The following is a 22,254-nucleotide window of genomic DNA, read 5'->3' as shown; positions in this document are numbered from 1 at the left end:
CGTCAGAATTCAGACAAGGTTTCTGTCTGAAACAGAATCTTTGATCTTTATGGAGAAAAAGCTGATTTTCCAGTCACATCTGTTGTTTTCTATGCTAACATTTAATTCTTTTAAGGTATGTTTCACATTGACGCTTGGTTGGTGAAGAAGCACTCCTTCTGTTCTCCATGGTTTCATTTTGGGGAAAGCTTTTTTTTTTTTAAACCCTCCATTTTAAGCAGTAACAAACATTACGACACTAAAGTGTTTATCCATTTTTAATACTCTAGAATGAAAATGCTTTGATCTAATCCAACCCATTGTGGCTGGTGTTACATGGTTGGGTTTGTTGTCCTCCTTGAAGATGAACACTCCGGTCTGAAGTCAGTTTTTCTTTCAGGGTTTCCTACTGTCTATCTTTAACTCTGACAAGCTTCAGTGTTCCTGGTGAAAAAAGGTAACCCACTGATACTGCCACCACCATGTTTTACCATGAGGATGCCGCATTAAAGTGTAAGATTTTTACGACCTATATTTATGTGCAATATTTAAATAAACAATAAGTCTAGTCCAATTTTTCACATATAACCTTGTACAAAAGAATGTACTATGTACGTATCTTGTAAGTTAAAAATTTCCTGGATATTCTGGTTTCTACTTAATCTTATTTTATCTTCCTTTTCACTATTATCTGGTTTATATTGTTTTTAGATATTTTTGTATTCGGTTGGGTGTATGTTGTTACTGTGCTGCTGTGAATTTCACCACTGTGGGATTAAAAAAGACTATTATTTTCTTGGCAGCACTTTTATTTGATATATTATAGAATTAATAATGCAGTTGTGTACTTTCTGACTACTAGACTAAGTACAATATTATTTATTTATTTATTTTAGTAACATCCTGAACGAAAAAGCATAGGATAAATCCTTCTTGTTTACGCGGTGGGATGTCTGGACTTCCGTCCATCGCCTTCATGGTTCTAGTTTAATATCTATTTCATGTTCCAGAAATACAAACGTCCGAATTAGTGAATTAGTTTTCGGAAAATGTCATAGTAACTTCCGTATTATTAGACGAGGTGAAACATTTACAATAACCTTATAACGAGAACGTAAATCACACGAATTTCCTCAACTTAATTTAGCGTCTAAAAAGTAGGGGAAAAGGAGCCATTGAAGTAATTATCCTCTCATTTAGCGTTCGAAAGAGACATTTCCGAGCTGCCTCTGAACGCAGCGTTAAGAGTTTGTCGTTGCCATGAGGAGAATCTCTTTCCTTTTCATCTTCGCGAGGCAGAAGGATACTGCGAGCTGATTGGCTGCCTGCAGCTGACTTATGGCTCATCCAGCACACCGAACTGAGCGCAGCTCTCAGTTAGCGCCTCTCCCCTTGATAACCCGCGCTACTGCGGTCCGCTCCTCATCAAAACACACACACTCTCACTACCAACACACACACACGCCCTCATGAGCGCTCCAGACCGGCCGCTACAGCCAGCTGACTTCACCTGAAAGCTCAGAGCGGAGCGAAGCCACCAAACAATGCGAGTTTACTGCATTATGCGCTGCCGCAGGTTGTTGTTGCTTTTGCGCTTTTTTCGGAGGTAACCTCGGAGGTGTCCGCTCTGCATGCCATCATCATGGACTGCCTGTTTCTACTGATATGGACTTTACCCGTCCCGCCGGTCGGCTGCAGCAGAGTCAAGTTTCTTTCCACCTTCTTGACTTGGAGCATCGTTAAGGCATGTCGGCAAGAGTTATTTTCCTCACCTTTATTCTCAGGACGCGCGAACTTGGAACGTAGACAAACAAACATCATTACTATTATTATTTATTTTATTTTATTTTATTTTATTTCATTTTTCTGCAGCAGCTTCACACTGACTTTCATTCATTGTGTTAAAAAGTGATGCCAAATTAAACTCAAGTGTAAAACTCACATTGCAGCAGGGGAACTTCACTCATCACCTATTTATGGTATCCAGTTTCCAGCTCTGGTCTCAACCTGTTGCTACCTGTCCACTGATGGCTTTTTCTCTCCTCTTTTTGCAGACTCTGCACATTTATTGCACACACGCCTCCCACTCTGCTACGGCCAGCTACTCTTCCAGCCATAGCCACGGATTAAATTATGGTGAGTGCTTGTCTTTTGACATCTCTGGATGTTGTGTCCCAGCTGGCACTGCTCCACGGTTGTAGAGCGAATGGGAATGAAGCGACTGGTACAGCTGGCTTCAGTGGTGGCAAAGAGAAAGTCTGAAGTGAAAACAAGCTTATTGTCTGGGTGACATCCCAGCTGCTTGTGCAATAAAAATTCAGCAACCCCCTGTTAAGATACGTTATGTCTCCATTGCTCCATTCAGTCTGAGAGGCAGTTAGTGCAAAACCCATGTAAGGATTCTCTTTTCTGGGAATCCTTACATCTGCTTTGTAAAAACTGTGCAGACGATTTGCACACTCTGACTTAGTCCCAAGCACGCAGTGTTGAAGGATTTACCCCAAAGAGATAGAAAACAATAAAAAGTGTGCTTGCATATCTATGTGCTGCATGGACTGTGTGGTTTACAGGAGACAATTCACACACCTTGAGTTTTGTCTAGTCAGAATGTGTTTGATTGGGATTTTATGTGAACTGGAAGGAAAAGTAAAAATCAGGAAAGTGAAGTGAAAATTTGTATCCCTCACCTCTCAGGCTTTACACAGGTGCAAGGGTTTTGGTGTGTGTCTCTATCACCTTTGCAGTTTCAAGTAGGGTTGCATTGGCTGATAACCAATCTTAAAAAAAAAACAACTCACCTCCTGATTGTGATTTTGTCCGATACTATTTTTGGTCTCAAAAGTTGCTAAATTTAGAGACCAAATTGCAAATTTGGCAACAATGGGGTGACTGTTGTTAACTGCACATGCAACAAGGTGGGCGGGTCTGTCAGTCAATCCTCTCTCATGGCAGAGCAAAAGGGGACACTGGCTGATTTTTAGACCTTTGCGGATGTAGATAGGAACGGTGGATAAGATCGGTCTCTCATGTCAGTGTCAGCTGATCGCTGACCTCACCAAATTAAGGAAATTAGTGATTTGCACCTCTAGTCTCAAGTCTTTGTTGGCCTCCAGCATTTTTTTCTTTCCTTATCAACTCCAACCAGTTTTTCTTGCCAAAGACAGGCACCCTCACAACATGATATGGCCAGCGTCATGTTTTCTCATGGAGATGATCGCAAAACACCTTACTCCAAGTTTGGTGTCTGCCCCTCATGGCTTGTGACAAACTGCAAACATCACCTCTTACTGGTTCAGATTTGTGGAATGGAGACTTATAGTTCACCAGTATACAGACTCTTCCACCTGAGCTCTTGAGGATCTCTGCAGCTCCTCAAGCGTTGTGTGATCATTGGCGATGGGTGCCAGCCCATCCTGCATCCCTTCAAGGAAAAGCTGGTGTAGACGATGGATGGATGAAAAACTGTGTATAATTTTCATGCCATTTAGCAATTATGTGCTACTTTGTGTTTGTTGCATGACTGCATACTCCTGTGGATCTCTTTGACTTGTCCATCCCTTTCCTTCAGACTACGTGTTTGTAACACCAGTGGAGGTGGACTCTGATGGCACATATCTGACGCACGATGTCACCAGGAGAGGCCGTCGCAGCAGGAGGTCTCTGTCTCTTTCCTTGCACTATCGGCTGTCTGCCTTTGGGCAGGACATGTACCTGGACCTGCTTCCGTCCTCTGTGGTCGGTCCGGGGTTCACCGTGCAGACGGTCGGATCGGACGGCATCTCCACGGTGATAGGCGATGAGGGGCTCCACCACTGTTTGTATCAGGGATTTATTCGCAACGTGTCAGCCTCCTCGGCCGCCATATCAACATGTTCCGGACTGGTAAGTGGACTCCTCTGAGCTGTGGTAAAAGTTACTGAGATGAAAAACTCCATTGTGCGGTTCCCACTCCATTGTGGGAACTGCACAACTGCCCTCTCCCAAAAAAAGATACAGTAGTACAGTATTTTATGTTAATGTTTATTTTAAGTTTTAATATTGTCACTTATGGTATTTAGGAATTAGAGAACAGCTGTTTGGGTTTTTTAAATACTTTATGGACACTTTTTTCTAGGTCAAGATCATTGACTTGACTTCCTAAGACATACTGTCTTCTACTACTATTTGTACACATGTCACAGTACCAATCTTAAGTAATGTAAACTGGAACATTCATCGATGTATTGGTGAGAGGTCATTGAGCGAGAGGTACACCTTTTTGCTGCAAGGCAACAGTGCTAACAAGCAGGTGTGCACTGATCACTTATCAGTGCCAATTTCCTTAATTCTGGGAGATCAGTGATTGGCCGATAATTGCATTGCTATCCCCTGACAAAGGTCTAAAAATCAGCCTCTTCTTCTCTCCTGTGAGAGAAGTTTGAGTGACGGACCAGCCGACCAGGTCGTGTCTGCACATTTGCAGTTAATAGTCACTCCAATATTGTCAATTCAGCAACTTTCTTGTTATATTTAGCAACATTTCAGACAAAAAAAGTTGGTATCAACCAAAATTGGCCAGATCGGCCAGAAAACTGCAATCGGCGCACTCCTACTTCCAGCTGCTCCAAAGTGGACGCCAGGAATTTAAACATCATAAATCATTTTAACATGTTTTTTTTTTTTTGTTTTTACATAGTATGGCATTCAGCCAGTATAATTCAGCTGAAGACCAAACACATGGAAACAGTGCAATAACCGAAGTGTGCACACCCTTAATTTAAAACTGTGTTGAAGCCTCTCTTGTTGGTTTCCCACATCACCATTCTTACTTGACAATATGTGACCACTTTACCTCGCAAGTTCTTTTGAGATCAATCCCGATTGTGATGACATCTCTTGTCCAGAGTCCTTCCCAGGTCACTTTACAGGCTTACTATCTAATTTAGTTCTGGACTGTGGGTTTTGTGTGCTTTGTCTCAATGATGCTGAAAAATGAAACTCCTCTATATCTTCACTTTTTTTAGCTGACACCTGAAGGTTTTTGGGGATTTTAAAGAATATTTTTGCTCAAGTGGCCTTTATTTTGATTGTGAATCAAGACTAAAGTGGCTTTGTGGGAGAGGGGAAAGACGTGGGAAAGGTCAATGGGACGGGAATCGAATGGTTGACGGCTGCAAAGAGTACTGAGGCCTCTGTGTACGGGTCGCAGGCTTCAGCCTTGTACCACCTCTACTCTCAACTTGGGTCAGAACTTAATGGTGTTTGTAAAACAAACCAAAAACAGAAAATGTTTTTGAGTCAGGTTTACATTTTTTGGAAGATTCTGGGAGATTTTAGCTAGACTTGGGTGTTTTCTATGAAAAAAAGACGCGTCTCTTACGACCCTACTTTTTAGCCGAGGCATGTGAAGAATCCAGGAGAATGAAAATTTCTTCACCTCCTTCAACACTGTTAGTAGTGTTTCTGATCACAGTCTAACCCAGAGGTGGGCAACTCCAGGCCTCGAGGGCCGGTCTCCTGCAACTTTTAGATGTATCTCTACTTCAACACACCTGAGTCAAATAATGAGGTCATTAGCAGGACTCTGGAGAACTTGACTGCACTTAGGAGGTGATTCAGCTGTTGGATTCAAGTGTGTTGGACCAGGGAGACGTCTAAGAGTTGCAGGACACCGGCCCTCGAGGACCAGGATTGCCCACCCCTGGTCTAACCTCCGTTTTTATAATGTTATTCTGATGTCTCGTTTTTTTTCTCCAACTATTGTCGATATAAATAATGCTGGGGGTTTTGTACTCTTCTCCTGACTGATACTTTTGTACAACATTGTTTTGATCCTTTGCAATCCATAGTTTTAGTTTTCCTACCTTTTGAAGGGTGAGTGTTTTTCAGTACATCATGTAAACTGGTTGATCATGTTCTGATTTTATAGACGTTACCTAAGAATTAAGAGCATTCTACATCCTAGATTTTTGCTCTAAGTTGTTGCTTTACACACCAAGAGCCTCCTCCTTCTCTCTGATATATTCAGACTCTTCGAAATCAAGACATCTACTTCCCCTTAAACCACAGAGACTCTGTAATTACAAGATCCTCGGCTTTCATTTGTGGTTTACGAGGTGCCGGCAGAGCTTCACACATTCCTTGACACATCCCACACCAGCCTCAACCAGATGGACCAGTCAGAGCGCCATAAAAGTTCTTCCTCCATTTTTCATCCAGCCTCCACAGATCCTCTCACCCCCTGCCTCTCTTCCTCCTGCTCTGCTCTTTCTGTCCTCAGTTTGCCCTCCTTCTACGTCTCCCCTCGTTCGCAGCAATTAAAGCCGGGGTGACGTTTGAGTCGCCTGGTTGGCACTGCTAATCTTCGCATTGTCCCTTTCATTTGGTTTGCTTCCACTCACAGTAAAACACCACTGACCCGTTCCATTACGGCGATGCGAGGACACATCCAGACGGGGTGGTGATTGGGTTTGAATGGGCCGGAATGATTGTTTTGATCTGGGAGCCATCTGTATTAGACGTGGGCTGGTACAGGATCTTCAGCATATGCCAACGTAGGATAAACACTAGGCACGCACCGATCAGCTTTTTTCACTTGTTTTTTCACATATCTGAGGTTTAGCACTGGCTGATACCGATCCAATAGAATAAAACAGCACTAAATTGACTTAAAATGTTTCTTTTTTTTAAACACACACATAAATTACAAATTTATTTGATAACTCTGCGCCAGTACAGCCTTTAAATACACCAATATCTTCACAGGTTTGGTCAAACATGTAAAAACAACAAAGCCTTAATTTGTTCATTCAGTGCAATTAGGAGTATAACGGCCAATGTAAAAAGAAAAATAGAGAAAATGAAACTGACAGAAGTGACTAACTTGGTCAAACATGTAGGAATAAGCTGCAAAAAACCTTTCAAATGGTTCACAAAGTGCAATTAGGATTTCTACATACAATGTAAAATAAATGATAAAGCACGATGTCGCTAACAGCACAAAGCATAGAATTAGACTCAATAGATCTGCGCGTATGGATTGGCCATGGTCTACAATTATTTTCAATATCAGGGATAATACCGATACTTATATCGGATCGGTTTATCTGTAATTAAAATATCCACAATTTCTCTGTATCACAGTAAAAATTTATCTTCAAAACATAAAAACCAATAACAGTATGGAGGCTACTAAAATAATTTAAAATGTTGATTATTACTAGGGGTGCACCGACAGGGTGGCTCTGATTTCTTTCATTTTAGGAAATCGGCAATCGACCGATATTTACATGAGACACTGATCTTGTCCTCCTCCTTAAAGGTCTTGAAATCAACCACCGTCCCCTTTGGCTCTGCCATGAGAAAGGGCTGACTGACAGACCCGACAACCAGGCCCCGTCCTCGGTTAACAGCAGTCAACCCACTGCTGCCAACTTAGTGACTTTGTCTGCACATTTACTTTTCAGACACAAAATTGGTATTGGTCAAAATCTGATTCAGCAGGTCAGGCTTTTTAAAGATCAGATTAGAAAGCTGCAATTGGTTCACTTCTTACTATTACAGTTAAACATTTATTTTGTGGTTTTTTTATGCATATGCTAAACAAAATACCCAAATCATCGTGCTGGCCTTAATATGTATGAATAGACCAAAAGGGTTCCTTGCTAGTGAGGGAATAGTTTTGTCAAATTCTTTCAGCCAGCTGACCAACAGCATGAAGCAATATGTAAAGGAGGGTCAACACTATTTCCTACTTTGTACTTCTAGTCCCTTCACAATGTCTCTGCTCTCCAATAAAAGGACTTTGAACTATAGAAATAAGAGCATGGAAACTTTGGGCAGTTTTGAACCATTAACGTTTTCAACCCACCTTTATAGTGAGTTACCCCATTTCTGCCAGCTTGGCAACTTTGTTGCTTTATCTTGAAAAATTGGTGTCGGACATGTTTGGAATCGGGCTTTTTAAAGATCGGTTAAATTAAACCTCAGTTTGTGCACCATTACTTGAGACTGTGGCGGAGGTTCTTTAAATCTGCAATAACGATAGAGACGTACCCCAAAAGCCTTGCACTTGTACAATGGTTCCACGTGCCCAAATCTGTAGATGACTCACGTCACTATTTTGTTTTAAAAACAATTTTAACCAAATAGAATGAAATGCTTTCTCTGAACTCTCCATCTCTGTCTCTAGTGATGGGATTTGGGAAACTGCAGCCGTTTAACCCCGTTACATCCAGCCTTCTGCTTGGGGTATTTTATTAAGTACAAATGAGGGAAGGAGACATATGAGCCTGCTCCGTGCACTGATGAGTTCAAATAAAGGATTAAGTTGGGATTAAGGCAACACACTGGAAGATAGGCAGTCAGAGAAAGGAGAGATTACCAGCAGAACCCAACAGAGAGAAAAGCAAAGAGTGTGAAGGAGTGAATGAGAGGTGATCCGAGCTGAGCTGTGGTGGGTGAAAGAGAGAGTGAAAGTGTTGTGCGAGAAGAGCGAATTTATTGTCTGGGGTTGAAACTCCCTGGGAGCCTGGACGGTCTCTTTACAGAGAGCGATGAGTCCATCACTTTCTTTACCGAGAGCGGTTGACTCAGTCGGCGTCAAAGGGCAGTGGAGCAGAGGGGAAGGTGTCGAGAAAAGGAGAGTCTCTCTGATCTTCCTTTTTATTGTCTTCTTTCAACAACGAAGAGGAAAGAGGGGCTGAAGCCTGTAATAGGGTTCCTGAATCCAGCCCACTTTGTAACAACGGAGGTGTCAGTTCCAGCGACCGCGCCAAGCCGCAGCCAGTGGTTTCATTTAAACAGATGGAAGTTGTTGAAATAAAGACTAGGGCAAGGTGGCATTAAGAGCTCAGCTAGATGGATTGATGACAACGTGGGATTTTCTACTGTAAATCCTCAACGATAGCCGACCGTGCTCCTTGTTTTTCACACGCCCCGTCTTTAGGGAGCACCGCACTCACGCCACTCCTCTCAATAAAGTTGTCTTCCTCGGTTTTGTGCGAGAGATAAAAGGATGTCATTGCAGGCGTAATGCTCGTGTGATTTGTAAGAGAAGCGCATGGGGGGTGCTGTCGGTGGGGGTCTCCTTTTTTTCCTTGGGGTCGCCACGCTGCTTGACCCCAATCCTCCCTGCTTGGTTGTTTTGGGGGTTGGTGGGTGTCAACCACACAGGTTCTTACTATGTAGAACAAGTTCAGAGCTGCTCAGCACTGCAGTAAATGCAGAAAACTGAAGTGATTTACAGCTCCCCTCTGTTCTCCCGGCCCCCCTTGCTGGGGTAGGATTCTTCTGGGGAGACCAGAGCTGATCTGACTCCTGCACTACCAGGCCCTTCATAAGATCAGAATATATATCTGAGGGACCTTGGCTATTCCTACAACATGCTTCTTGAACAAATTTAAAACTTCCTATAAGACGAACATGTCACATGTCAGTCTTCCAACGAAAAACATCCCAGGCTTGGAAACACCCAGCGTCTGACTGTCTGATTGTGGAAGAGCCCACCATGATTCTTAGCTGTGACCTTTTCCCAGGCCCTGACAGGTCAGAGACAGGTTGAGCAGTCAGATCCAGAGTGAGGAAAGCACAAATGAAAGCATTTGTTTTCCGCTTCCACCTCCTGAGCCCTGACATCGATACACCGTGCAAAACATCATCTAATGACTTTTCAATGCACGGCTTCCAGTTGTGAGTCACAGCAGAAAAGGTGGAAGGAACTGTCCAAGGTTGGCCAAGGGTTCCTATTAAACCATCTGTGTTTGAGAGAAATGTTCCTCATTGAACCTGTGTGGGTTTTTTTTAGACATACCCCTATTTACTAGACCCACAGAGCTTCAATTCTTCTGCAACATTCACAAAACATCAAATGAACTAGCTAGGTCGTATAACTAGTTGTATATTCTTAGTAAGATTATACGACTTACCAAGAGGTGAAGTCGCATATTCACCTCCTTGGCAACCAGGAGGTGGGGATGCAACTGCATCATTCACAAGCCTCACAGTGCGTTACTGAAACACCCAACTGTGGATATGTTTCACCAGCTCTGCCTATCTTTCTTTCAGCCCATTGTGTAGCAGATTGTAATGCTCCTTCGTTCATGTCGGTCAGTATGAATTAACTTCAGTCAAAAAAAATGCATCATGAAGGAGTGCTGTGGTGGTGCAGGGGCAAATCATAACCCATGTAAGGAGGCCTTAGTGTTCGACAAGGCTGTCGCAAGTTCAACTCCCGGCCTGGTGACTTTTGCCGCAAATGTCCCCTCTCTCATTGCCCACTGTCCTGTCTGACCACTTTTGAATAAAGGCCATTCGAGCCAATAAAACCTTTAACAACAACAAAAACCTGACTATAAGTCGCCGGACCATCCAAATTGAAAAAAAGTGACTTATAGTCCCAAAAATACAGTAGGTGGCTTGTGAAGGTTGGTTCTTGGTTTTGCTCAATATTAGCTATAGATATCAAAGTAAGTTATATTTATTAGAAAACGGGGCATAAATACTTTTCAAAGGTAGGTAGAGTGGTAAGTGTCATACCATTCTTATTCAAATACAAATGGCCTGATTTAAGCCCAGCTGTTTGCACATTGTATTAAAATGGATCCTTAGTGATGCGATCTGATTAGCGTCTCCTCATGCAAGTGAAAACACAGCAAGGTCACAGCAGGAGCTGTCAGCTGAGCAACAGTCAGTGGCAGACAAACAGTCTACTGACCTTTCTAAGTTGTTTCCTGCCAAAAAGTCTCAACCAACTTTATTATGTGGCCTCAAAGTTGGAGAAGGAAAAAAATTAAAGTTGTCTGTGACTTCACGGATCATAGTGTTAGTGTAAAGGCATGATTATCTTAACACATCAAAAGCCCATCGTGGTAAAACTTCACACGCCTGTTCTGTGTATAACTTTGCTGCAAACATAAGCAGTGTGTGTGGGTTGGTGTGTATGAAACACAGCTGGAAGCCTCAAATTCTGACACAGTAAGTTAGGGTGACCGCTGTGGTTAGCCTGCAATTGGCTCCACAAACAAGAACAAGAACAAGAACAAGAGCATCACACTGCAGAGAAAGTTCACAGAGCGACCTGGTAGCCCACAAGTCCAGTGGTGTTTAAAACACAGACTTTCCCTTTTTATCTCTGACTTATTCCGATAACCCATGAAGCTTTTCATGAATTATTTGTGTCAGCATTCTAATATGTAAAAAAAATGCAGGATGTGGAAATATAAATAGTGTAAATGAGCTAATATAATCCTAGTAAGGCCTTTTTTTCTTTTTTTTTCAAAGACTGGGAGAACACCATAAAGAGACTACCTCTGATGATGTAAGCTAGCATTTCTAGCTGCATGTCAGCTTCATTATTTTGGATCGAAACTTGAGATAAAAGTGTAATTTGAGCCGATGCTGACTTGGTGTTTTCTATGTTTTTAAATCCACTGTTGTATTGTTGTGTTCTAAGGGGCAGTAGGCTAAGAATCTGGTCAGGGATGAAAAGACTGGGATGCTATGAACTGATTGCGGCCCCTCCCCGTACCTCAATTTACTACTTCACTGAGTGCTTGCACACTTGCATGCAAGACAAAAAAAAAAAAAAGGCTGCCAAAATAGCCCTCCCTCCTCCATGTCAAGCGCTGGGATCAAACTTGGAGTCTGACGGCCGTCGTTGACACGGTGCCGCGTGTTGTGGCAACCAGCGGTGACTGTTGTAAGAGGAGAGTTCTGAGGGGCTCCCTGTGGTGTGAAGAGAGCCTCTGCTCTTTTCCCAGGACTTGTAATTGATGCTTGATGAGGTTAGAGGCTGCAGAACACAATGCAAAGGGAGCAATCAAGAGCTGAGATCCAGTTGGAGAACTGCTGTTTTGATCACAGCATTTCAGTTTAATTAGGCATTTCAAAACCAGCTCAGGGAAAGGCAGAGAAATGATGATGTGGGCAGAAACAGTCACTCACAAGCTTTGTTTGCACTGCTTGGAGAAAGTATTTATACCCGCACGCATGTTGTCATCTTACAACATCAAGATTCTGTGCTTTTCACTTGGGGTTTCTGTAAATAATAATAATTTTTGTTTATTTCACGTTATCGGGAAACAAATTAACTAACGTTGGTGTTCACTCGCTGCATTGGACCAGGACCGAGCAGAGGGAGTTCAGTGTCGTCCCTTTCCCTGGAGAGAGGGACGAAAGGTTCAACAGGGGAGTTGTGACAAGAAGGCTGCAGGACAAAGTGACGCCATTTTCGCCATGCAGCTGAGGCAACGAGAACTGATTTCAGTATTTCGGCCCTTCCACCAGATTTGTAGAATGGTAGTTTTCCTGATTTTGCCAGTTTAAGGTAGGGTCGTTTTATTTATATAGCACATTTTCAGCAACAAAGCAGTTCAAAGTGCTTTACTTGAGTTAGAGGAAATACTAACAAAATAAAAGCAAGAGAAAATAAAGTATAGAACTACATATTGGTTCCCCATGTTTATTACATTGTGTCAAACCGGCAACCTTCTGATTGCAGGGCAGACGTCTACCACTGTCACCACCAGGTCCCACGTTGGTCAATCCTATAAAATCCCAGTAAAAACCTTTAAAGTTTGTGGTTGTAACGTAACGAAATGTCAAAAGATGATTCTAGTGTACATATAAGAGCACTTTGTATATTGAATATGTAGATATTGTTTTCTCATTAGATTTTTCAGCAGCGTATTTATTGTGTTTGACACAGGAAACAACAAACGGCATTGGGCAAAAATCGTCGCTACCCGGGTAAAAACCTAACACATGGGATAGCAACGGCGGTTGTGGCAACAAGTTAAATACTTTTCAACTTTACTGTGTCATGCACAAAAATTCACGCACACAAATGTTGTCGTGTAAAAATACATTCGTGTTACACGACACATTCACGTGTCAGTTGGCCAAAGGAATACAAGCAACTGTGACCTATAGGAAATTAACGGAGAGGGAGTGACGTCGCCTCCCGCTTGTCGTGTCCCTAAGACTGTAGATCTGAATATGCGTTACATTAAAACCTTAAGCATATTTCAAGGAATAGAAGCACAAATGGTGCTTCTTGTGTTTTGGCAACCGACTTCCGATCTTGCAGGTTGTTTCCAAAGGTAAAAAAAACAACAAAAAACCCTCAAGTGACTGATTCCCAGAAAGCTCTCAGGCTATTTGTACCTGTCCACTTTCTCCAAAGGCCAACAAATTGGAATGTCTCCCCGCCTCCATTCACGTCTCCAGGCTGGCCATAATTCCATGACTTGGAGCTTGGGGCTCGCTGATACAGCAGCGGAGTGACCCGGAGCGTTTCCCTGGTGGTCTGGATGCTGACAGTGATGTAGTGACCACCGTAAGATGCCAGCAGGAGAGGAGGGTCAGGCTCTCAGCGTGGAAGGATATGGATGGTGTGTGCATGAAAGGAAGAGAAAAAACACAGTGTGTGTGTTGTGTGTGTGCGTGTACTTTTGTGTACTTTTTTTAGCATGTGCAAAGTCTTTCTCACACAAGATTAATGGCCACCGTTGAAGTGTTCAAGTGGATGCTGTAGCTTTAACAAACAGTCCTCATACATCAAATCTGACCCACTAGTGTCACTTTAACACTCAACAGAGTGTTGCTGTTGGAAGATATTGAAATGGCAAAACTGACCAGAAGTTTGGTATATTTTTTAAAAACTTTTATTAAAATTAAAACATATTAAAATATATGCCTTTTTTACAAAAATAAAACATTGGGTATTTAATCTTAACTGTGATGGTTTCTTACTGGAGGCACTCCAAAGACCAAAACTCTTAATTCAGCTGTGAAGGGAATCTTCTGAAGATGTAGTGCAGAAATTATTAAGAATATTAGGAGAGTGCACATTATGAATTTTAGACATTGTAAATAGGTCTGTTGTAAACATTGTAAGTGCTGTTGTAAACAATTATTTTAGTAATCAAGTAACGTATCAATTATTCCGATGATTAATAGAGCAGAAAATTTAATAAAATATTGGTAAATCATCCCAGAACAGCAGTATATATAGTGGCTATAGATATTGGCCCAAATTGTCATATCTGCCCATCTCTAACAATTATACTTCTGTAGCCTAGAAAATTAACCTTTAAGAAAAGTAGCTCATTTTTTTGAACGCGATCAAAAATAACACAAAAATCTGAAATTGTATTAAATTGTAAAAATAGAAATAATAAAGCAGCAGGCTCACAAAGACACATAAAAATGTGTAGATGTTTTAGTTTACGTATTCATCTTCAGTCAGTTGTAATGAATTCTCACTTTGTCCTGCCATTTATAGCTTTCGTGTCCATGTGAGTGATGGGATCTTTGGCACCTTTGTCATACACAGAAACACGTATACCAGCTGCACACACCACCATGTGCTTCGTCACTCATTTGTTACAACCAGGATGGTAGGAAGTCTATTTTCCTGTTCGTCCTTAAAGCCACACTTGCACTAACCACCTGCTACAGCGACTCACAGTTTTCAGTGTGTCTACATGTGTTTCCGCTCTACCTGTATAAATAAACCCGTTGTGCGCTTCGCCGCTGTTTGCTCCGAAGCACTCAGTAGGCCGCATCTGCAGAGTAGGTCCAATTATAGAAAGGCTGTCATATTCTATGCATCACACCAGTCAATTTACGGATCCTTGTTGGTCCCCACAAAAAATGATGAAAAGAAGACATTTGATTATTCTATGTTGTGCTAGTCGCACTTAGCAGTTTTCAACGACTCATTGTCGAAAATGAGCGCGTAGCGCAGCACATGAATTGCTACGGTGTTAAATGTGCGAGAAAAACAATTTGCTTGCCAACTTAGCAGCATTAACAATACGTTCAGTGCAGAAATAAGACAGGCCAGCCCAAAAAAGAATAATTGTCAGTCAGCAGGCACGTGATTATCTAAATGTACCGTGAAGAGAAGACTAGAAGGGGAAACAAAAGATTGACCGCAAAGAGCAAAACTATTCATAAAGCCCGGGAATAGAAAGGACAGCATGGGATTCCAAAATGACACCCCAGCTCTTGTAAAGCTGCACATCCTGATTTAAGGCGCATTTCCGCTGGAGGAACCTTTTTCACGAACCAGAATGGTTTTTACCACCCAGGGTAGAAATTTGTTCCAGAAAATTGCCCTGGTTGGGTTGTAGTATTTTTGGATGGCATCAGGAACGGTTCTAAACATTTTCAACTGTTTGAATTGATCCAGGTTTATCATTCATTCATATTCATTTAAAACAGTTCACAGCTAACATTTTCTTTTTATTTTAACTGTATTATAGTTTGGCTTCATTGTGTAATCGCTGTGAAATGTACACAAATTTATGGCTAAAACACTCAGTTTAATCTCCGACAGGTTAAAAAATGTTCTACATGACAAAGGTCTATTTTCCAGGAACTTCAAAATCCAAATATTTCCATGTTTACATGATGACCTGCTGTTAGGCAGTTATCTTCTCCAGAAAAACGTCTCTGTTTTTTTGGCTTTGCCTTTCAAAACCTGTGATTTGTGACTCAGGGATGCAGCCTTGGCAGAGGAACAGCATGTTACGGTCACACACACCTCTTTTGTGAATGTGTGTGTGTGTTTTGTCTGTTTTCGAATGTAATTACTTTGAATTAGGGCTCCAACTACTGGTTAATTTTGCAAGAGTAAGCGTGCAGGAGAAGAGAGGTGATTTCTGCTGGCTTGGAAATAGGAGGAATAGGAAGGTTTGCTAAACGCCTTGCGCAGAACATTCATATACTGGAACACACGGCGAACTTGGACCAGTTACTTTAAAGCAACTGGATTATTTGACTTAAACCAGAATTGAAGATGAGTTATTTCTATATACATAGATCTGTTTATTACCATTCAGGGATTTGGAGGTCATAGATGTCCAACTCCAACCCTTCATCTTCGGACCCTTCCTCCACAGGGACGTTGGAGTCATTGCTGCTTCCTGATCAATAAGGCTCAATAAAAATAGGGTTGCAGTCCTTCAGTAGAACCAGCTCCCTGTTCTTCATCATCACTCCACCCTAGCGTCTTCTTCCAAAAGTGCAGACAAATCGCTCAAATCTTCCCTGAAATCGCTCTCAACTTCCTCTGCTTCTGTGTATTCAGCCTTGGTCGTTTAGGTTTTGACTTACCCTGATTACCTCACAAGATGGCGCTGGGATTTGACCCAATTACTTCATATAAAAACTGCAATACTCTGCGATGCCTCAGAACTGATATTTATTATTCAAAGATTTTTGTGTGCACAGAATGAAAGCACAGCAGTTCATCTTTTTAAATCACGCAAGTGGCTTTATCGTGTGAGTGACAATTTAAGTCGTTGTGATCTTGACAGGGGTTGTCTATAAATGTCTTTCTTTAATCAGGTGATTAGAAACTGTGCCGCTGAAACTTAGCTGCCCAGCTATTTTAGCATGAATGCCACATTGTGTGCCGCATGGGAAAGTCTGTGTCCTGCCCTGTCATTTCAGCGTTGCTCTTGTCTCGTTCTGATCCAAGATCCAAAATTAACATCTCTTCTTTACCCGATTTCTACCCTGTTTTAAAGACACGTCACTGACATAAGCAAACTGTAATTACTCCGACTATGACTCCATTGAGTATGCTAGATGCCTGAGGGGCCTCCTTTGCTCCCGTATGATTTCCCCCCCTGCCCCACCTCTCCCTCTTCTTCTTCTTCTTCTTCTTCTTCTTCACCACACACTGTGCTCATGTGGTCTCCGCTGAGCTGGAGTGCAGATGTGCTTCAGAGCTCGGTAATCACCAGCTTGGGGCTTCTCACTGCTCGGCCCCAGTCTTTAACAGCATGTAAGCACTTAGTCATTTGCCTCGTAATATTATGGTAGGAAGCCCTTAGAAGAGACTAGTTTATACAGTTATACAGACACAAGCTCGGCTGAAATGGTTGCACTGCCAAGCAAAAGCTTTTAGCAGCTTGCAACAATTTTAGTTAAAAACAGAGGAAAAGCCGTTTTAAAAATAAAATAAAATACAATTTCCAGAGAGCTTTTCCAAACAGGAAGTTTTCCTCTCTAACCTCTTATCTCACCATGTGCGATGGTGAATATGTGAGAGGAAGTAAAAAGGTGTTCAGCTAACACAGTTAGCCCTTTAATTTTGCTAAGTCCTACCCAGTGTTAATGTCAGGAGATAACCAGAGGTCTTTTCTGGTGACATTACATGATAGTCTTTTAACAAGGGCACCTGGGAGACTCTATATGCAATCTACTCTTCTTGTAATTATCAAACATATAAACTGCCACCTTAAATGTGCATATCTATGATAATTCTGCAAAGCATTTAAGATAAAGCAATGCTATCGCCTCCTGGTTGCTGACATTCTTAAAAGGTGGGATACATCTCTCAAATTAAATGGAAAATGTAATTTATTTCAGTAACACAAGTAAAATTACATAGAATAATTACATACATGGATGTTTTCAAGGTTTTATTTTTGTCTACTATGATGGTTTTCTACTTACACCTAATAAAAATATGACATTTAAGATTTGAATATTATGTCAGATCAATGAAAAAACATGTTTAATGCAGAAATGTGGGCTTATGTGGAATTATGTTTTGCACTGAAGTTATTTTCTAAAGATACTTTTAATCTTAAAAACAAGCCTAATTTGGGATGCATATTCAAATTCATTAAATATTTCTGTGGTTGTGGAAGAAGGCACTTTGATGAGGTAAGAGTTATCTCCATTTTCTGGATGGAAAACAAGCTCAAGACCCAGCAACACTGTCCAGTAATCTAGAGTCACGGTGGAAAAGTAAAGAAAAGAGTCTGGAAAATGTGTCTTAGTCCTAGTTGACGCCATTTCAATCATCAGCAACTGAATCCTGTTTTTCTAATCAGTCCCTCCAGGATTTTGTGATAGTTTTTGTGGGGTTTTTTTATTTTTTAAACAAAACTCAGATTTCTTGGTGCTGCACTTGGAATATTTGCAAGGAATTTTGCATGTTTTTTGTATGACGGTAAACGTGACTTTTTGTTATTTGCCAATGGATCACAGACTACTACATGTGGCTGAGGCAGCAGTGTAGTAGAAATAAGAAACATTGCCACCTGCAGGCGGGAGTTATCATCACTGTTTATGAAGTGATGTGATCTGCTGATTTTGCATTCATTTCTCTCGCCAGAAACTGGGGGGACTGATAAATGAGTGTGAGTGGCTGTAATTCTGTGCCTCATACCTGATGACTTGATGTCTGCTTTGGCGTTTTGTCGACATTTTTCAAGACTGAATCAAATGTAATTGTTTTGCATGAGTCTCAAAGGAATTCCCAGAAAGTTGTCAGTTTAATGTTTAGACGGCACCGCCAAGACACTTTAAACCCAGTGTAGTTGTCATGCCAGGCCACTACATGGCGCTGTGATTTTAACAAGTCGTTGAAATGCTCATGTGCTTTTCACCTATAGCTCGCTCCTCACTAGCTTCAAGCTAATTTAGAAAACAGTAACCCATCTCCATGTGTATTCCTTATTAGAAGTTGTGTTAAACTGAACCGATTAAGTTAGCTTGATGCTAGCCGCCAGTGTTTTGGTTGTTATCTGCAATCGTGGGTTCTGGACAAGTGCAGTTTCGCACCTATGTAGTACTTCACACCTCTGTTGTTAAAGAAAACCTACACTCTGAAACCTGGTTTCAAAAAGTGAAACTGTAACAACAAAAAAAATCGAGTAATTGTGTAAACGGGGCCCAGAGCTCAGGAAAAGTTATGAGAGGACTTCGCAATGATGGGAAAAATGTGAAGAAAATGTTGGTCTATCATAAAATCCACCTACATATATAACAAAAAAAAAACTGTTAAAGGTTTAAAAAGCTCAATGACCAATATGGCATTATTTTATTACTTTTGCTGCTGTGGGAGTTGGACCCAGTTTGAACTCGTCCATGTGGCACGGCTGGGGAACTCCCGCTGAAGCGAAGGAGACGAAGAAGAAAAACCACTGATACACAAATCTGTTTTCAGTTTTTGAGCTTTCATTCAGAGCAAATCAGATGAATATTTATTGCCACGCAGGCCTGTGATGGGGAGCGCTCGGTGTTTTGCCGGAGCTGTTATCGAGTCGACGAACTATATCGCTGCATTTCAAACATGAGCGTCCAAACAAACAGAAATCCGAAGATTAGGGATAAAACATGATGGGAAGCAGACCGCCCAGGCAAAGGACAGAGCAAACCAGGTGACGACTGACCGAACGTGAGGTCGGTCAGTCACACCAACAGGTTACAGGTGTGCAGGGAAACAGAACAGAGGAGAATCCATGCATCTGGATTCTGCTCACCTAAATACCCACGACACAAAACACTCGCTTCGGTATTCACTGGAACACAGAAACAAATGCTGACAAAAGGACTTTTAATCCAGACACACACATGCTCACACGCTTTAACAAAGCTCCGTTCTAACTGTTTGCTGCAGATGGGATTGATTTCCTGTCATTATCATCACAGAGCTTTCCATCTGCTCGCTGCTGGGAAAGGAGAGCGGGGAGACGTGGTAGACGGGCAGACATGTTAGCGATGCGGCTTTTAGTGCTGGATGGTTGTGCTTCAGGTGGGTCAATAATAAAACCTTTGAGTGATGGGAAATGAGAGGCAGCGCCAAAGGAATATGTAATTACACCGTGGCTGCAAACGGAGTAAAAAGTCTCATCAGCCTTTATGTTAGTCTCTTAATGGATTCGCTGCTAAGGAAGAAAAAGAAGGAAAAAAAAAAAGAGTTCATTGTTTCCTTGTGGACTACATGGACCTTACCAGAGGGGCCGCTTTTCATTGGCTGATGCCCATTCTACGTGGTCACGTGTCTGGCAGAAGGAACTGTTGGAGTGCAGTGCTCCAAAAAAAGTATTTACACCTGTGCAGAATACTGTAGGGGCGCGACGAATGGTTATTTTAGCAATCGATTATTCTGACAATTAATCGGACAAAAAAAAAGGCACATTCTGCAGAATTTTCTTAGACGATATTAGAAATATGTTAAAAGGAATGCAAATTAATCTATTCTTTTTTTTTTTTTACATCAGAAAATAAACAATTCCTTAAATAAAATACAATAACACAGCATTCCTCTGGGGAACGCTTGATGATTTGTAAAAGAAAAAAAGATGCATCTGCAGCTAAAAAATAACTTATGAAAAGCTCAGCACTTCCTGCTTGATTTAACAGCAATATAATGCAGGGCTGATTTATTGATTAGTTTTTGATTAACAAGTTAATAATTAGATGTCAAAAACTGCTTAAAAGGAGATTTTCTTTTTTTCTTTTTTTTACAGAATTTGATCGAGGTGATGAAAAAACTGTGCCACTTTAGGAGTTTTGGGTAAAACATATTTGCAGACAGGTTTTTTTTTTCATCTTAAATGCAAAATGTATAAATTTCTTTTGTACCGTTTTGTCTAAAGTACTTGTCTGAGTATGTTGTTCTTTAATCAAATGGTCTGTGAACTCCACTTAACAATTAATCGATTACTTAGTTGACAACTATTTCAATGTTTGATTCATCACAATAAATATGATTAATTGTTTCAATTGTTAACTCAAAAAGAAGTTTTAAAAACACTTATTTAATTTATTAAGAAAGTAAACCTGTCTGAATCAACCAGGCCCTATGTAGAGATATAATTAGTCCCTGTTTTAAATCAAGAATTTAGTCTGATTAACTCCTTTCTTGGTTCAGCTGCACCAGCCACACTCAGGCTTATTTACTGTCTGGCATGAATTACGAAACCATGTAAAAAGTAAAAAGAAACACATTCTGCCCCAGTTTATAAAAAATTCAGGAGAGAAAGTCCCTAACATTCATCAGTCTTGAAAAGGTTACAGAGGTTACTCCAAAGGTTCCTGAGATAAAACCAGGAATACCAAAAGAACCCCAAGGCACTGGAGAACTAGCACTTAGCATGGAAAAAAGTCAGAATGATTAAAAAAAAAGTATTCATGGAGAAGCTCTAAGTCCCAAAAGGTCAATATCAAGTTCATGGGATTTCCTCTGTTGTAGGAAGCTCTAGTCATCTTTATTTGCCAATGACATTTCCTTACTTTGAGACCACACCTAATGGCTGAAGCTCGAGATTCTTTACATAAAGAGAGTTTGAATACAGCCAATCACTGACAGGACAGAAGACTTGACAACCAATGGACCTAGCAAGTAGCATCATGGAAAATCTTCATACTGAGTCATCAAGGATTGGTGCAATCAACAGATTTCTAAGGAATTGAATGAATGGATGGATGGAGATGGGTGGATGGAAGGATGGATGGAGTGATGGATGGAAGGATGGATGGAGTGATGGCAGTCTGCCATATACCCAGGCAGTGTTTTGACAACAAGAGCCTCACCATGGCTTCCCTTTTGTCCTGCCTAAGTTTATTTTGTCACCTGCTAGTCTAAGGGTAATGGGGTCAGTTCAACTGGAGCATAGAGCTCTTTCACACAAACACACACATACATATACACAGTCCAGGACATGATACTCACACACACCACTCACAAATGGGTCAGTGGGTGCATGGCCAGGAGCCTGAATGTGTGTCGACTGCAGCGCTACATTGTGTACGTTTGTTGAGGTGAATTAGGTAGACGCCTGTGATCAGGTGGAATGTTTAAGATTCAGCTGGACATTCTCTTCAGAGGACAGGTTTGGGAGACCTGACTGGGTGTGTTTCTGTTACAGATATGCGCAAAACTGTCAATATTCTACTGATGACAAAGTAAACAATTTCTCAATTGTAGTATTTCCATTAAATAAGAAATCACACCTGAATGTACACAAGATTTATTCATAATTCAGCAATAGTGCCAGCGCTCATTATGAGCCATCAGAAAAGACGTCTGCGTCTTATTGAGGCGTTGGAATGTCAAGCTCCTGACACGTAAGTTGTGGCTACTTATGTATGCAGCGTTTTGGGAAAATTGCAGTGAGTAGTGGGTTCAACACTTTCGAATGACGATGCTGTGAGACTTCTGGTGGAGCCGGCTATGTATTGTCCAAGGAGGCCAGTGGCTACAAATAACAATCCGACATGATGTGACAAAACTGTTTCCATTGCAGCTTTGCGAAGTACATCGATTTTGGTAAGGCCGAAAAAACACCTCATCCTAGCTCAAAAACATTTGATCAAAAAACACGAGCTTTTCTTAAATTGGCATGTTTCCAATAAGCAAATGTATTTTTAATTCCAATTAGCGCAATTTTATGCTCAATGGAAACGCAACTAGTGAGTCAAAACAGTGAGATATCGGTCAGAAAAGCTAACACTTCGATTTCAAGAAACGTAGAGGAATAACAC

At 41.3% G+C, this 22,254-nt stretch overlaps 1 protein-coding gene across 1 annotated transcript in view; it reads left to right on the top strand.

Annotated features, from left to right (window-relative positions):
- Nucleotides 1–1,330: 1,330 nt before the first annotated feature.
- The window catches only part of adamts18 (ADAM metallopeptidase with thrombospondin type 1 motif 18), a 60,151-nt gene continuing 39,227 nt past the window's right edge, over nucleotides 1,331–22,254 (top strand). The window contains exons 1-3 of the mRNA XM_023331695.1: nucleotides 1,331–1,723; nucleotides 2,034–2,115; nucleotides 3,548–3,861. Of these exons, the coding sequence (XP_023187463.1) occupies nucleotides 1,622–1,723; nucleotides 2,034–2,115; nucleotides 3,548–3,861 (498 nt within the window). The 5' untranslated portion in view covers nucleotides 1,331–1,621. The remainder of the gene's footprint in view (nucleotides 1,724–2,033; nucleotides 2,116–3,547; nucleotides 3,862–22,254) is intronic.

The sequence above is a fragment of the Xiphophorus maculatus genome, chromosome 4 (genome assembly GCF_002775205.1).
Source record: "Xiphophorus maculatus strain JP 163 A chromosome 4, X_maculatus-5.0-male, whole genome shotgun sequence".
Lineage (NCBI taxonomy): Eukaryota > Metazoa > Chordata > Actinopteri > Cyprinodontiformes > Poeciliidae > Xiphophorus > Xiphophorus maculatus.
This window is presented reverse-complemented; position numbering and strand designations above follow the sequence as displayed.